Genomic DNA, 17,998 nt, shown 5'->3' on the forward strand with positions numbered 1-17,998 from the left:
GTTCTCAGTTTATTCTTTATAACATTGAAGTAGCAATAAATACTACTAATATTACTATCACTGACAGTAGTAATAATAGTAAATATTTTGAAAACCTAGGAGGAAAGCATAATTCTATGTATGTTTGTAGACATATATGAATTTAATCTTCAGATTTTATTATCTAGTAATTTCTATTTTACAGATAAAATGGAAGCATTAGAAGCTCATTTGATTGTCTAACATTACTTAGTAAATGATGGCACCCCAGGGTGAATGTAGGTGGTCCACTCTGTTAATTGTCACACAATGCATCCCAGTATCTCTGTGTCACCCAGAGTACCCATTTCCAGAGTTATTGGAAATTCTAGCAATAACGTGCATAGAATGGCTAGCACAATACCTTGCAAAAAGTAGACGCATAGCCCTTTAAAATCAATGTGTCACTTCGAAGTAGGTAAGAAAACGAAACAAGTTTTTTGCCGCATTGAGTCACCAAATTGTATCATTTTATGCTTGAAAGAAGGAATCTTGCTTATCTACATACACACTTATCCACGATCTAAAACTTTTTTTTGGAGATGTGTTTTGCTCTTTCAACCCTGCTTAAAAGGCATGATTTCAGAAACCTCAAAGCCCATTCTTGTAATTTAAGAGAAAATCTTACATTTAATCAAAGTGATAACAACACTCAAATTAGCCTTTACACATATAGGTCTTGAAAAATAAACAGTTTGGACCATTTTAGTTGGAACATAATATTGATTGCTGAAGATAAATGCTAGTTTTTTTTTTCTGACATTAACATTTGCTATAGCCAAGCTTTTCATTTCCTTATAATTATTTGCCTACCTCTGGCTGCTATTGTTAACTGATGAGCACCCTGAACATTTTTAATCTTTGTGTAAGAAATTTGAAATTCAAATATTACTCATTCTTGGGGAAGTGTTCACCTGCTTTTTCCTATAGTTGATTATAATTGCTGGAGGTTGGCTTCTGGGGCTGATTTAGTTATTGACAAAAGCAGCTTTCTTTTTCATTATAGAACCATTATTATGAGTTTTGCAAGAATGTAACTCCACTTCCATTTCATCAGGCAGTGTTGTACTTTAAAATTTCTGGTACCTAATGAGGCACGTTATAGTAATGCGCATGCCCTAACATGTAGGGATTTTGAAAATCCTTGTGGTTTTCATAGAACTGACAGGTAAAAATGAGTACCCCATAATAATCCTACCTATGATCATAATGCCTTAAGTGTTTATCTTCACTGTCCACATCCACAACCTTTATTAGGACAAATGTTGACTGAGTTAGAAATGCTTTGGTAAATTTTAAATTAAACAAGCATATTTCCACTCTGCATATTTCTTGAGAGTCTGATCTCTGTATTCATTTATTTGCTGGAGATTCCCACTTATATTTGCAGGGGCATCTTCAGTTTAGTATGCCACCTCAAAACTACCCCTCCATTTCCTATCATCCTTGTGTTCCCACCTAATTGTCCTTGTCAGAAACTGAAGAATCATCCTTAATTTTTCCTCATTTTTCTTTACATAACACTGCTGTGATTTGTACCTCTGAATGACCTTTAGAATACATCCACATTTATTCATCCCACATTATTCTATTTTGGGTCATCATCTTACCTGTCCTGGATAATGTAAACAAAGTTCTGAGATTTTGTATACTTTTAAATCTTTTTTTTTTAAGCTGCCATTTTAACCCCTGCCAGTACATTACCCTTCCAAGACACCACATTACTTTTGGGGTGGAGTCTAAAATCCACGGATCTTCTCTTACTGCTTATTTCTTCAAAACCACTTACCTATTGTAATTCTTTTCTTTACCCTCTCCAATCCAGGTCCACTCACAGTAACTTTCATTCATTTCCTCCAGTGCTCACCCATAGGTCTGCCTAGATGGTATTCCACTGGCGCTCCATCCTCTGTAAACCTTGTGGGCACTCGGTCAATAATGCTGAATAAGACTGCTACTTGCTTACTTTTACAAATGAGCATATCAGTTGCCTGTTGAAATTTCACAGCACACTTTGGAGACCCAACTGTCGGCGCTTCATCTTTCTCCTAGTCTAGATACAGTCAATAAGGGCTGGAAGTCAAATTTTCGTTTGTGTATATGAGTGTATGGTACATACTTAACACTTACATACTTAATATTTACAAAGTGTTACAATTTTATATATTTTTTCGCATTTCTTATTTACTATTCATACAAACCTGAGTTAACTTGTATATTTGTCATTAAGGACATTTTAAAGTGAAGTAACTGAGGTTCAAATCAGGTAACTTGTATGCCTAGTAAGCGACAGAACGAGGACCTACACGGGTCTCATTATACCACTGTAATTTTTTATAATATATTTCTATTACGTCATGAGAGTTATTCATATTACAAATACAAACTTCAGTAATGCCAATCTGAATCCTGCCTACGTGACGATATACTAGAAACTTTTCAGTGAGGCAAGTCTCAGAATTGTATGGCACTGCTGACAGTTTCTATTTATGACAGTGGACATGATACTTGAATCATTGTGTCATTTGAAGCCACTGAGGTGCTTAAAGATGCTCTTGAAATCATTGCAGTGATATATTCAAGCTTCTGTCATGTATATGCCAGTGTATCTTGAATAAGGATCATAAATTGTTTTGATTTTACCTACTTTAACTGTAAAACGGGCATTACTATAGTAAAGGGCATATTCTAGAATAGAATGCTTATTCCAACTTTCTCAGTTTTGTTCCATTGACCACTGTACATTGCTCAAAGCAAAGCAGCATTTCTAATGGAGAAGGCCATGTCAATATGCACAGAAAAATAACCTAGAAAATGATTCCAAACCTATCTTTATCATAAATTATACTTGTCATATTGTTAAAAATAATTTTGCTACCCCAAGGAATGTCCAACCTTTTTTATTCTGAGTCAAAATGTTCTTAAGTAGGTAGACTCTACAGAATCATTTAGGATAAATGTTACACACAGAAATGTTTCTGACACTGTTCTATCACCAACTTGTACCAAATCTCAATGACTTTTAGTTTGGGACATTTACATATGGTTAATAAGGACCAACACCAAAGACTCTCTCTTCATGTAAACATTTCTCAGTATGTATATTCACACATGCATACACTATAGAACAAATAGTGTGTATGTGTGTGCATATGCTATAAATGTATCTTACAAATTTAAAGTTTTCTTTTTTAATAGCAACTACTCCTAAAAATAAGCTATGTTTGTCCATATTATCAGGAAGATTTCTTGGTTGGAAAATATAATACTTTTAGAAGCCTAGGCAACACAGTGAGAACCTGTCTCTACAAAAAATTTTAAAACTGGCCACGTGTGGGGGTGCACAGTATAGTCCCAGCTACTTGGAAAGTGGAGGTGGGAGGATCACTGGAGCCCAGGAAGTTGAGGCTGCAGTGAGCTGTGATCATGCCACTGCCCACCAGTCTGGGTGACAGAGCAAGACCCTGTCTCAGTAAAAATAAAAGAAAGAAAGAAGATGAAAATATATTACTTTTAGAAAGTTTCAGTTAGTTTTACTATTCAATATTTTACAAATACAAGAAAAGGTTAATAATGCTTTAAATTTAAAGAAGAATACATATTAATTTAATATGTATATTTACCATTCAACAACTAGAATCTGTTTGTTTTCAGATAGTATTTAATTTTTTCTTCTTTTGTACTTGGGGTAATTATTTTATGGAAACAAAAGATCCTAGTATTTAAATATTGTATCTATTTGAATTATGTTATTAAATTACTCCCTGAAAACATGCTCATTTGTACATTTCTTCTCATAAACAGATGATTCATGCAAGTTAACTTGTGAAAATGGAGGAAGATGCATTTTAAATGAGAAAGGTGATTTGAGGTGTCACTGTTGGCCTAGTTATTCAGGAGAAAGATGTGAAGTCAACCACTGTAGCAACTACTGCCAGAATGGAGGAACTTGCATACCATCAGTTCTAGGTAAATATTTCAGTGTCATTGTATGTCAAATCTTTTGCAGTTTTCCTTATCTATGAATCAAAAATGTTTAATGTTACAAATATACTTCCTAATATCTTAATAAACAATAGACTAACACAATATGCTAACACAAAATTAAATCAATGGCATTTGTTCTAAATTCAGTATATAAAAGTTCAAGCCAAAAATTTAACAATACTAATGGTCATTACTCTGGGTTGAGCATGTGCCATGTGACAGGCTCAGTGTTTATACATAATTTGCCCCTGGCTCAGAATGGTTGGTAGAGCCAATTTTCCAAGCTTACTATGTTTGACCCCAAAGTTTATTTGACCCCAAAGTTTATGGTTTTTTGTTGTTGTTGTTGCACAAATAGTTTTCCTAATGCTAAAAATCAATTGTTATTGAAAATTAGGATTATTTTAAATGTAAATAAACTGTAACAGAGAATCTGATAGCATCCTGATTCTCATCTAAAATTGTAACTACTCTTTTGGCGTCACACTGTATCATATAACATGCTTTGGAAATACAAGGCTTCTACATCTCAGGATATATTTGAGATTATTATTAATTTATGCAATAGCCATGTTTACAGAAAGTGTTCTGTACAGCACATAAATGAACATAGAAACATATTCTTCTATTGACTTGTATTAAATTTAAAATATGTTCCATGAGGAAAAAATAACCCCAATGCATGATAAAAATCTAATTTGCAAATTCCAATATTCAGTGCAAGGGATATTATGCAACTATTATAGTGCAATCTATGAACATTTAATTTTACTATGCAACTATTATAGTGCAATCTATGAACATTTAATTTTACTACCATAAATGCAAATTTAGTCAAATGGAAAATTCTATATTATTTTCACATTCCCCTACATGGTTAATTTCTATCTTACTGGGAGTTCTCACTGCTTCTATTGTTTATGCTACATTTTGAAGTATTTAATGTAGTGCTAACTGAAAGAGTTACATGAAGAATTTTCAGTGTGGATCAGAAAAATCAAGCTGTTTCTGAAATGCATTCTAATAGGAAAAGTTTGATAATTTTATGTCTATAAATATTTTCTTATTAATTCATAATGAAATTATTCTAACTACTTAAAATCAGGAGTTTGATTAGATTGAAATATAAAAGGCACCAGGAGTCTTGCCACATATTTTTATTTTGTTAAGGGAGGCTAGTTCATAAAGTATATTCTGTTACTGTAAGAAAAATTGTAGTACTGGCTCCTTTACTGAATATACAAATAAGAATTCAGGTTCAAGGAATACGTGTGTGTATTTTAGTAACACACATAACATCTCCTTTAAGGAAAAAGTTTTTCTCATAAAAAATGAATTGTTTGGAAATTTTATTATTCAATTGGTAACTTAATTTTCTCATTGAGATAATAAAAACCATGGTGTTATAGCTGGATGATTTATCTATATTTATATTTAGGCCAAGTAAACAATTTGAAATTCCAACCTATTGCTGTCTATTGAACCTGCAATGCATCTGCAGGGATAAATCTCTACAAAACATCGAATTTGCTGTCTTGTTGATGCACCCTGAGTTGTATATAGATACAGCACAACTTTTAATGTTTTGTTGAAATCATTTGTCTAAACTTTAGTGCATGCTCAAAATCTGTAGTTCAATTTTATCTGTGCACACAATTATATCCTGATTTACATACATAATATGTTCAGGAAAAATATTTTTTAAATTAATAATATAAATTAGTTCTTACATGGATTCAATATGAGATACAGACATGTAGTTTATTTCATTGCATCTAATAATTAATAATTATATGATATGTAATTAAGTCACTTAAAAAGCATTTTTCACTTTTAAAATGTGGTTTTATAAAAACATTGTTTGGTATTATAGACTATAGAACCTCATTATCTCCACACAAATGTTAATTTGTTAAACAAATCCCAGTGAGCAATTCATGGATTTATTCATTGTTGGTTTACTTACAGTTAAGCCTTTGGGCAAATTCCTATGTGGACACTATAGAACTAGGGTTTGGGGCAGGCTTAATTATAATTTATAAGTTTATGACAGTTGTATAGAACAATAATAATTGAACAAAAGAAATGTCACTAGTTAATTAAAAGTACACATCTGTGAGGCATAATTAAAATTTTACATGTAGGAATGAGTTTTTCTCATTCCTTAAGGTTATTGTTTGTAATAATGAACACTAAAAATAAAATATATGAGCTATATTCATATAAAGATACTAAAAATGAAATATTTTGATATCGATTATATCAATAAGGATCCATGTAGTTCATTTTTATGACCTGCTCATAGGAGGATAGATTTAAGACAAAATTTGCTTTTGACAAAATAATTGAAACCAGAGTAAAGCATAGTATTAATTAAGCATTTCTTATTGAAAATAGAGAAAATTTTTGAAAGTTTTTATGCATCATAGATATCATTAAGACATTTTCGCTGTTAACAGCTATATTTACATTTAATCTTTACTTTTATGAGCATTTATTCTCTATAGTATATTCGTGATGCTTGGTATTTTTTTTACTGCTATAGGTCTGTTATTTAGTCTTTTAATGTTTATATCAAAGTGAGTCAAGCTTTCCTACCCAGTTGATTTAGAGGAATGGAACTCGAGGGTTTGTACTTTTGAGACAACATTCCCAATTACTTTCTTCTACTCCTAAAGTTTGGAGTTATGCTGAGGGGAAGCAGATCTTACTTTGGGAGTTTGTAAATATGCAAAAGCACAGCTAGCTAGGTTAAGAGGTGAAAGTGCAATTTGGTATATGGTGGGCAACACATTTGAATTGAATATTTTAAGTGAATACCACAACAAGAAGGCAGAAGCTGTCATTGTAGCTCTCTCTGCCACCACATCTGAGGACTTTGGCAGTTAAGGATTTTTTTTCCCCCTGGAAATAAAGAGCATTCCTTCTCATTCATTCAGGGGTTTTCTGTCATGGTAACTGTCCCCAAATCAGATGGTAGAATTGCTCAAAGTCAAGTTAAACCAGAATTTTTGGATAACTTTGGAACATTATGAAACTAATGACAAAACATACGTAGTAAAGGATCTCAAGTCACATATGTACGTGGGGCATAAAATACACAGTCACCTAGCTGATATCTTAAAGAGTGAACATTCATTTAAACTGCTCATCTTTGCTTTTCTTTCACTTCTCATTTAAATGAAGACATTTAAATCAATCTTCGCATCCTAGCTCCCTTAACATAGGTATTAATTATATTTGGGAATGCTGAAAACTGGATATTTGGTTCTACTTGCCTTTTTTGGGCTTTTTTTATTTGTGTTAATTTAGGGAATACAAGTGCCGTTTTGTTACATGGATATATTGTGTAGTGGTGAAGTCTGGACTGTTAGTGTAACCATTAGCTGAATAGTGTACATTTTACCCATTAAGTAATTTCTTATCCTTTACCCTCCTCCCACCCTTCCACTTCTCCAACGTCTATTATTCCACAGCATGTCTATGTGTACACATGATTTAGCTCCTATTTATAAGTAAGAACAGGTGGTAATAGACTTTCTGAGATGTTTTGCTCAAGATAATGGCCTTCAGTTTCATCCATGTTACTACAAAAAACATGATTTTATTCTTTTCTACGCCTAAGTAGTATCCCATGGTGTGTGTGTATGTGTGTGTATGCCACATTTTCTTTATCCAGTCATTCATTGAACATGTAGGTGGATTCCATGTTTTTCCTATTGTGAATATTGCTGTTATAAACATACATGTGCAGTATCTTTTTGATATAATGATATTTTTTCCCATTAGGTGAATATACTCAGTAGTGAGACTGTTGTATCAAATGGTAGTTTTATTTTTAGCTATCTGAGAAATCTCCATACTATTTTCCATAGAGGCTGTACTAATTTACATTCCCACCAACAGCGTATAAGTGTTCCCTTGTCTGTACAACTTTGTCATTTGTTATTTTTTGGCTTTTTAATAGTAGCCATTTTAACTGATGTAAGATGGTATTTCATTGTAATTTATATTTCTCTTGTGATTATTTATATACTTGTGGGCCATTTGTATGTTTCCTTTTGAAAAGTGTCTGTTCATGTTCGTTAACCACATTTTAATAGGGTTATTTGGGGTTTTTTTTGTTATAGTTGAATTGTTTGATTTCCTTTTAGATTCTGGATATTAGCCCTTTGTCAGATGCATAATTTGCAAATAATTTCTCCCATTGTTCCGGTTGTCTGTTCAGTCTGTTAATTATTTATTTTGCTATGCAGAAGTGTTTTAGTCTAATTAAGTCCCATTTATCTACTTTTGTTTATGATGCATTTGCTTTTGAAGTTTTAGTTATAAATGTTTTGCCTAGGCCAGTGCCCAGGAAAGTTTTTCCTAGGTTTTCTTCTAGCATTTTTTATAGTTTCAGTTCTTACATTTAAATTTTAAATTCATCTTGAGTTTGTTTTTGTATATAGTGGGAGTTAGGGCTCCAGTTTCATTCTTCTGCATGTGGCAATCCAATTTCCCCAGGACCATTTATTGAATAGGGTGTCCTTTCCACATTGTATATCTCTGTTAATTAATTTAGTCAAAGATCAGTTGGCCATAAGCATGTAGCTTTATTCCTGGGTTCTCTATTCTGTTCCATTGATCCATGTATCTATTTTTATACCAGAACCATGCTAGTTTGGTTACTATAGCCTTGTGGTATAATTTGAAGTCAGGCAATGTAATGCCTCCAGTTTCTTTTTGCTTATAATTACTTTGGCTATTCAGGCCTTTTTTTTGGGTTCCGTATGATTTCAGGATTGTTTTTCCTAATTCTGGGAAGAATGACGTTGGTATTTTGATAGAAATTGCATTGAATCTGTAGACTGTGTTAGTATGATCATTTTCAGGTAAATAATTAATGATGTTAAAATTGAAAACACAAAATAGAGAATATAATTTAACAAGTATGTGAGATAGGAAATTATAACTCTAACAAAGCAAGTAGAAAAAAACACAGAAAGCATAATAAGAAAGTGGCAAAAGATAAGTCTCATACATATATGCAGGAGTTTGGGGAGCAGAAAGCAGAGGAGGAACCCAGTCAGACGTGGATGAAACCAGCATGTACAAATCACTACCAGAAGAAAATGCTCCTGATGCAAACTTTGCAGCAAGCAATTTTGAAATACTCAGCAAGGGTTTAAAAAGTTGTCAATGCCCTTTGACTAAATATTAACACTTTTTGAAATATGTCCCAAAGATTATGTAGTAATAGAAAAGAACAAAATTTAGAAGTGAGAACATTTGATTGTGTTATTTGTAGTATTACAAAATTGGAGATAAAAACTTAAATTCAAAAAAACAGAATATACAACTGCTGTGTAATATGAGCCTAGGAGGCAAATTATGTATACACAAAACATCTGTATAAAGAAATGGATCCTTCTTTATACTTTTGTATTTTCCAGATACCTCACATTTAACATGTATTATTGTTATTATTGAAAATTAAAATAGCAACAATAATTATTATTAGAAACTACTATTATTAGAAATTAAAATATTGTCAGGATCATGATAATTATTTTTACTGGTTGCTTACTAAGTGCCAGACACTATTGTCTCCCTTTGAATCTTCATAAGATACCTGTGAGAGAATAAAAGTAAGAGTCTGTCGAATTTTGCCGCTGGCTTCATGAGTCACAGTTAGTGATTCGTTTGGACCATATGGTGAGAGCAATACTAAACTATTCAATCTTACAGCTCTCTGGGCTAATGTTAGAAGGCTTAAGTTAGCTTACTTATATTCACAGAAAAGACAAAAATGCTTCAATCTTATTTCCGCAATGCTGGCTGAAAATAAACTTTCTAGAAGTATAAATAAATTGTGACCCATAATTTGAAGCATATCAGAATATATTAAGAAGGACCTGGGAGGGAGCTAGATAAAGCCCACAATTCTTCTTTTTCTTTGTCAGGCTTTGCTGAATAGTTCTGTGTAATCTTTTTTATACTTAAGAAAACCCGACAGCTACAGTTAACTTGCTAGATTTATAAATGGACACTCACTTTAAATCCAGGAAAACATTACATTAAGTAGAATGTCAAATCTCCTTATTGAAAAGACTAGCATTTTTTTTAAAAGCATTCAGAACTTTTATTACTTGAATCAAACTCTGAAGTCAAGACAAATTCACAAAAGAGAGTAGTCTGGGGGACAAGAGGTCAGGAGATAGGCTTTTCTATTGCAATCCTGTAACTAACTGGATGACACGGTGGTACTTTGTCTCAGTTTTTGATGTCTAGGCTATGTAAAGGGACAGGAATGTGGCTACTGTCCAAATAGTAAAAATGTTTTAAGTATTATGTCATATTTTGATAGTATTTTCATAGAAGGGCATTAAATGTAAACATTTATAAGTATGCTCTGCAGTTCAAGTGTCACTTAAATACTGCTATTCCTTACACTCAATGTTTTTATCAGACCAACTGAACTAAAAAAATCATGTATATACATAGAACTAGTTAGGTATAAAACATCATACTCAAAGACAAAAATTTGAAAGCATCAGACTGACTCAACCAGAACCAAGCTAAATCGGAGTAAGTGTCGTGGTTCACAGAGAAAAATGAGTATGAATTAAAAACTGGCTTAAAAAGAGAGCAGACTAATAATGCTCAGTAGCATGTATCTACTGCACAGAAATAATAATCGGTCACTATGTCACAGAAAGCTCAGAAGGAATTACTTTTGCTAGCATTCCTTTGTGGCAATCAGCCATACTTGTTCAAGCATTGTGTAGATAGAGGAAAACAAATCATAACATATCTGTTCAATATTAAACAGAGAGAGTTTTTTGCATACTTTGACATTAAATATTCATTAAATTATATCAATAGTGTTTTTATAATCAGCTTAATAACTGTTTATCAAGTCTAACTTTTAAAGACAGACACTCAGCAGGATTGCAGCAAGTTATTGAAAAAGATCAACATCATATACCTCTACAATATTCAAATGAAAGTATATTGCTTTTGAGAAAATGGGTGTCAATAGTGATTGATATATTACCTGACAAAAAGTGTCCCAACAAATTTTACTCTAAAATTATTAGCAAATACGTAGTAACTTCTATATTGAGCAAAGTGTACTATTTTGGAAATTATTATCTTTAATATAGCAATTGCTATATTGCGAATGTTCAATAAATAAGAATTCTGCTAAAGTCTTTAGATATGTTACTTAATTTTTATTACTTTACGATGTTTACATTGTGACATTTTTCAGATGTGATCTAGAGTGGTTAAGTATGAAGACCAGAATCTGAGAACCTTATTACAAATTAAGTGCTCTAGTACATTACTTATTATCACTGAAAATCAGCACTATCTGCCCATATCAAAGAAATAGCTGACTATAAGTATATTACTAAAGGTGACATATAAATAGGTCCATTTACTAGAGGTTCAATGTAACCAAATCATATAAATTTAATGTTTCTTTAATGGGAACTAATGATAAATCTTTACAATATCCATGCAGTTATTTATCCATATAATAGAAAACATTCTATTGTTATGTACTTAAAAATATATTATTTCAACTGATATATATGAATTGACTTATGGGCATCTTATGTTCAAAAGTATAAAATCAAGAAAAAAATTAGCAATAGGATTTTATATGAAGCTTCTTAGCAAGGGCATGTACTCAGTCAAGTTTAAATAATAGCCTAAGCATAGATAATTTGTTTAATAATAGTATTAATATAATATTAATAGTAGTAATAATGCCAATACTACTAATAGTAAAACTTCCAGTTACTGTGGACTGGCTAGGTGGCAGTCATTGTGCCATGTGTTTTACCTGTACACAATAGGTTTTGCTACTGTTGTTTACAGAATGTGATGCAGAGAGGAAATCTATGTGTTCTAAAGTTACACAATTTAAATATCAAACGTGACTTTATTCCCAGGTCTCCCTAATACCAAAACCAAATTATTTAACACTGCACCAAATTGATATTGTTCCTTTAAATATTAGTGATGAAATATTTTATATTCAGCCATTTTTACTGAGACAGATTTTGCTATGTAAGGGACATACAAGTGAAATTTAAAGAACTCTATGAGATTCCAAGGCATTTCCATTTTTCTTATGAGCAATACAATGTTTAAATAAAATATAGACCTTAATAATATTTATTATTGCTCCTGAATGACTACTGGGTACATAACAAAATGAAGGCAGAAATGAAGATGTTCTTTGAAACCAATGAGAACAAAGACACAACATACCAGAATACCTGTGATGCATTTAAAGCAGTGTGTAGAGGAAAATTTATAGCACTAAATGCCCACAAGAGACAGCAGGAAAGATCTCAAATTGACACCCTAACATCACAATTAAAAGAACTAGAGAAGCAAGAGCAAACACACTCAAAAGCTAGCAGAAGGCAAGAAATAACGAAGATCAGAGCAGAACTGAAGGAAATAGAGACAGAAAAAACCCTTCAAAAAAGTCAATGAATCCAGGAGCTGGTTTTTTGAAAAGATCAACAAAATTGATAGACTGCTAGCAAGACTAACAAAGAAAAAGAGAGAGAAGAATCAAATAGATGCAATAAAAAATGATAAAGGGGATATCACCACTGATCCCACAGAAATACAAACTACCATCATAGAATACTATGAACACCTCTATGCAAATAAACTAGAAAATCTAGAAGAAATGGATAAATTCCTGGACACATACACCCTCCCAAGACTAAACTAGGAAGAAGTTGAATCCCTGAATAGACCAATAACAGGCTCTGAAATTGAGGCAATAATTAATAGCCCACCAACCAAAAAAAGTCCAGGACCAGATGGATTCACAGCCGAATTCTACCAGAAGTACAAGGAGGAGCTGGTACCATTCCTTCTGAAACTATTCCAATCAATAGGAAACGAGGGAATCCTCCCTAACTGATTTTATGAGGCCGGCATCATCCCGATACCAAAGCCGGGCAGAGACACAACAAAAAAAGAGAATTTTAGACCAATATCCCTGATAAATATCGATGCAAAAATCCTGAATAAAATACTGGCAAACCGAATCCAGCAGCACATCAAAAAGTTTATCCACCATGATCAAGTGGGCTTCATCCCTGGGATGCAAGGCTGGTTCAAAATAAATCAATAAACGTAATCCAGCATATAAACAGAACCAAAGACAAAAACCACAGGATTATCTCAATAGACGCAGAAATGGCCTTCGGCAAAATTCAACAACCTTCATGCTAAAAACTCAATAAATTAGGTATTGATGGGACATATCTCAAAATAATAAGAGCTATCTATGACAAACCCACAGCCAACATCATACTGAATGGGCAAAAACTAGAAGCATTCACTTTGAAAACTGGCACAAGAGAGGGATGCCCTCTCTCACCACTCCTATTCAACATAGCGTTGGAAGTTCTGGCCAGGGCAATCAGGCAGGAGAAAGAAATAAAGGGTATTCAATTAGGAAAAGAGGAAGTCAAATTGTCTCTGTTTGCAGATGACATGATTGTATATCTAGAAGACCCCATTGTCTCAGCCCAAAATCTCCTTAAGCTGATAGGCAACTTCAGCAAAGTCTCAGGATACAAAAGCAATGTGCAAAAATCACAAGCATTCTTATACACCAATAACAGACAGAGACCCAAATCATGAGTGAACTCCCATTCACAATTGCTTCAATGAGAATAAAATACCTAGGAATCCAACTTACAAGGGATGTGAAGGACCTCTTCAAGGAGAACTATACAGCACTGCTCCATGAAATAAAAGAGGACACAAACAAATGGAAGAAATTTCCATGCTCATGGGTTGGAAGAATCAATATCATGAAAATGGCCATACTGCCCAAGGTAATTTATAGATTTAATGCCGTCCCCATCAAGCTACTAATGACTTTCTTCACCGAATTGGAAAAAAACTACTTTAAAGTTCATATGGAACCAAAAAAGAGCCCGCATTGCCAAGACAATCCTAAGCCAAAAGAACAAAGCTGGAGGCATCACACTACCTGACTTCAAACTATACTACAAGGCTACAGTAACCAAAACAGCATGATACAGGTACCAAAACAGAGATATAGACCAATGGAACAGAACAGAGCCCTCAGAAATAATACTACACATATACAACCATCTGATCTTTGACAAATCTGACAAAAACAAGCAATGGGGAAAGGATTCCCTATTTAATAAATGGTCCTGGGAAAACTGGCTAGCCATATGTAGAAAGCTGAAACTGGATCCCTTCTTTACACCTTATACAAAAATTAATTCAAGGCAGGTTAAAGACTTAAATGTTAGACCTAAAACCATAAAAACTCTAGAAGAAAACCTAGGCTATAATACCATTCAGGACATAGGCATGGGCAAGGACTTCATGTCTAAAACACCAACAGCAATGGCAACAAAAGCCAAATTAGACAAATGGGATCTAATTAAACTAAAGAGCTTCTGCACAGCAAAAGAAACTACCATCAGAGTGAACAGGCAACCTGCAGAATGGGAGAAAATTTTCGCAGTCTACTCCTCTGACAAAGGGCTAATATCCAGAATCTACAAAGAACTAAAATGAGTTTACAAGAAAAAAACAACCCCATCACAAAGTGGGCGAAGGATATGAACAGACACTTCTCAAAAGAAGACATTTATGCAGCCAAAAAACACATGAAAAAATGCTCATCATCACTGGCCATCAGAGAAATGCAAATCCAAACCACAATGAGATACCATCTCACACCAGTTAGAATGGCCATCATTAAAATGTCAGGAAACAACAGGTGCTGGAGAGGATGTGGAGAAATAGGAACACTTTTACACTGAACCAGTTTACATTCCCACTGACAACCACTGTGGAAGTCAGTGTGGTGATTCCTCAAGGATCTAGAACTAGAAATACCATTTGACCCAGCCATCCCATTACTGGGTATACACCCAAAGGACTATAAATCATGATGCTATAAAAACATATGCACAGGTATGTTTATTGCGGCACTATTCACAATAGCAAAGACTTGGAACCAACTCAAATGTCAGATTAATTTCTTAATCCAGTCTATCAACTCAATGATAGACTGGATTAAGAAAATGTGGCACATATACACCATGGAATACTATGCAGCCATAGAAAAGGATGAGTTCATGTCCTTTGTAGGGACATGGATGAAGCTGGAAACCATCATTCTCAGCAACCTATTGCAAGGACAAAAAACCAAACACCACATGTTCTCACTCACAGGTGGGAATTGAACAATGAGAACACATGGACACAGGAAGGGGAACATCACACACCGGGGCCTGTTGTGGGGTGGGGTGAGAGGGAGGGACAGCATTTGGAGATATACCTAATGTAAATGATGAGTTAATGGGTGCAGCACACCAACATGGCACATGTATACATACGTAACAAACCTGCATGTTGTGCACATGTACCCTAGAACTTAAAGTATAATAAAACAATAAAATATTTTTTATTAAAAATATTTATTATTGTTTATAGATGATTAGTGATTTTAATTACATCTTCAGCATATTTGACATTAGCTATTATTTGTTATCAAGTTAAATTGTAAGAGTTTATTATTATGGGCTAGGTGCGGTGGCTCACGCCTGTAATCCCAGCACTTTGGGAGGCTGAGGTAGGAGGATCATGATGTCAGGAATTCGAGACCAGCCTGGCCAACATAATGAAACCCCATCTCCAGTAAAAATACAAAAAAATAGCTGGGCATGGTGGCAGGTGCCTGTAGTTCCAGCTACTCGGGGGGCTGAGGCAGGAGAATTGCTTGAACCCAGGAGGCGGAGGTTGCAGTGAGCCAAGACTTTGCCACTGCACTCCAGCCTGGGCAACAGAGCAAGACCCCATCTCAAATAAATAAATAAGTAATAAATAAAAAAGAGTTTATTTTTATGACTTTGTGGTATGACCAATTGCTGGAACATTTTAGAAGATATATGTAAAGAATTTCTATCTATGAAGAAAAATAGTATAAATAAACAGAACTAATCTCCATTTATTTTATGCATATATATTTGTATCATCTAAAGAAAAAGAACCAATAAGATATATACGTGTGTGTGTGTATGTCCATATATACACGAAGGAGATTTATAATGGGAATTGGTACATGTGCTTCTGGAGCCTGAGGAGTTCAATGGTATACTGTCTGCACACTCAAGGACCAGCAAAGGCAGTCCTGTGATTCAGTTTAAGTCTAAAAATCTGAGAACTAAGGGAGCCAATTGTGTAACTCTCAGTTTAAGGCCAATGACCTGAGCAACTGGGTGGGAGGAGGAAGCAATTCTGGTGTAAGTCTTTGAGTCTGAATGCTCAAGAACCAGGAGCTTCGATGTCCTCAGCCAGGAGAAGATGGATGTCCCAGATCAAGAGAGAGAATTCACCTTTCCTCCACCTTTATTCTATTTGGGCCTTCAATGAATTGGATGATGCCCCCCCACACTGGTGAGGAAATATCTTTCTTACTTGGTCTACTGATTCCAATGCCAATCTCCTCCACAACCGCCTCTACAGACACACTCAGAAGTAATATTTTACCAGCTACTTTGGCATCCCTTTGCCCAGGCTAGTTGACACGTAAAATGAACTATCATAGTAATCATCTAGCAAAGCACTTTACTAACTAATTCAAGAGTGCAACTGGTATATGAAGTAGACCTAACACTAAAAGCAGCTATAGTCTAGTGAAAGTATGCATGCCATGGAGGACAAAGTTTACTCTTTTAGAGAGTGGGAGGAGTCGATGAACTTACCAACTGTCCAGAGACATCAACACGGAAACATACAAGGAGTAAAATTGAAGGTCTGAAGTTTAGGAAGAAGAATGAGCCCAGAATCAGAAAATTGGGACAGAGGCATTTAGACAGAAAGATAAATATTTAAGCCATAAAATTGGGTAATATCACCAGAAAGAAGTTTAGAAGAACACTTTTTGAGAGACAGAAAGAGAAAACATGAAGACAATTGTACAAAAAGGCAGTCAGAAAAAAAAAAAAGAGAAATCAATAAAGCTAGTGTTTCAGAAGCCACTGGAGAAATATCTGTCAGGTAGAGATATTAGTCAACATTGTGTAATTAAAGAGAAAATTTGAAGAAGATAATGGTTGAGAAGTAATTAATGGATTCAGTGAGGAAGTGATTAGAGGTGAGTTTTGAAATAGTGTGTGTGTATATATATATATGTATATATGTATATATATGTGTATGTGTATATATACACACACATACATGCACACTATTGCATATATATTCATATATTAGTATACATATTCTAATGCACTTTGATTTTTTCTGTACTTTATGTATATAAAGTACAGAATATTTATAAACTACAGAAAATACATATACATATATGTATATATATATACATAGATAAGCAACACTACACATTATTCTTAAACCTTTCTTACCACCAAAGAATTAAAATCAGTTTATATGAGAAATACATTCATATTGAGGGTTCTGGCCTGTTTTCTTTTTTTTTTTTTTTTTTTTTTTTTTGAGACAGAGTCTCGCTCTGTCGCCCAGGCTGGAGTGCAGTGGCGCAATCTCGGCTCACTGCAAGCTCCGCCTCCCGGGTTCACGCCATTCTCCTGCCTCAGCCTCTCCGAGTAGCTGGGACTACAGGTGCCCGCGACCACGCCCGGCTAATTTTTTTGTATTTTTAGTAGAGACAGGGTTTCACCGTGGTCTCGATCTCCTGACCTCGTGATCCGCCCACCTCGGCCTCCCAAAGTGCTGGGATTACAAGCGTGAGCCACCGCGCCCGGCCTCTGGTCTGTTTTCTGAGAGCACAGAGTAATATATTAAGATACATTATTTTTTATGTTAAAAAAATCTGTACCTTCAGTGAAGGATTGGAATGTGATTTTTATGATTGAATATTTTACTCTGTCACATATTCATCAAATTGGGAGCAGAGAGTATAATTGTCTTTTGAAGAAGCTCAAGGATGTACCAAAATTAA

At 34.1% G+C, this 17,998-nt stretch overlaps 1 protein-coding gene across 1 annotated transcript in view; it reads left to right on the forward strand.

Moving 5' to 3' along the window:
* The window catches only part of LRP1B (LDL receptor related protein 1B), a 1,933,392-nt gene that overhangs the window by 1,838,543 nt on the left and 76,851 nt on the right, over window positions 1–17,998 (forward strand). The window contains exon 83 of the mRNA XM_003267617.4: window positions 3,823–3,987. Within this exon, the coding sequence (XP_003267665.2) occupies window positions 3,823–3,987 (165 nt within the window). The remainder of the gene's footprint in view (window positions 1–3,822; window positions 3,988–17,998) is intronic.

This window comes from Nomascus leucogenys, chromosome 20 (assembly GCF_006542625.1).
Source record: "Nomascus leucogenys isolate Asia chromosome 20, Asia_NLE_v1, whole genome shotgun sequence".
NCBI classification, from domain to species: domain Eukaryota; kingdom Metazoa; phylum Chordata; class Mammalia; order Primates; family Hylobatidae; genus Nomascus; species Nomascus leucogenys.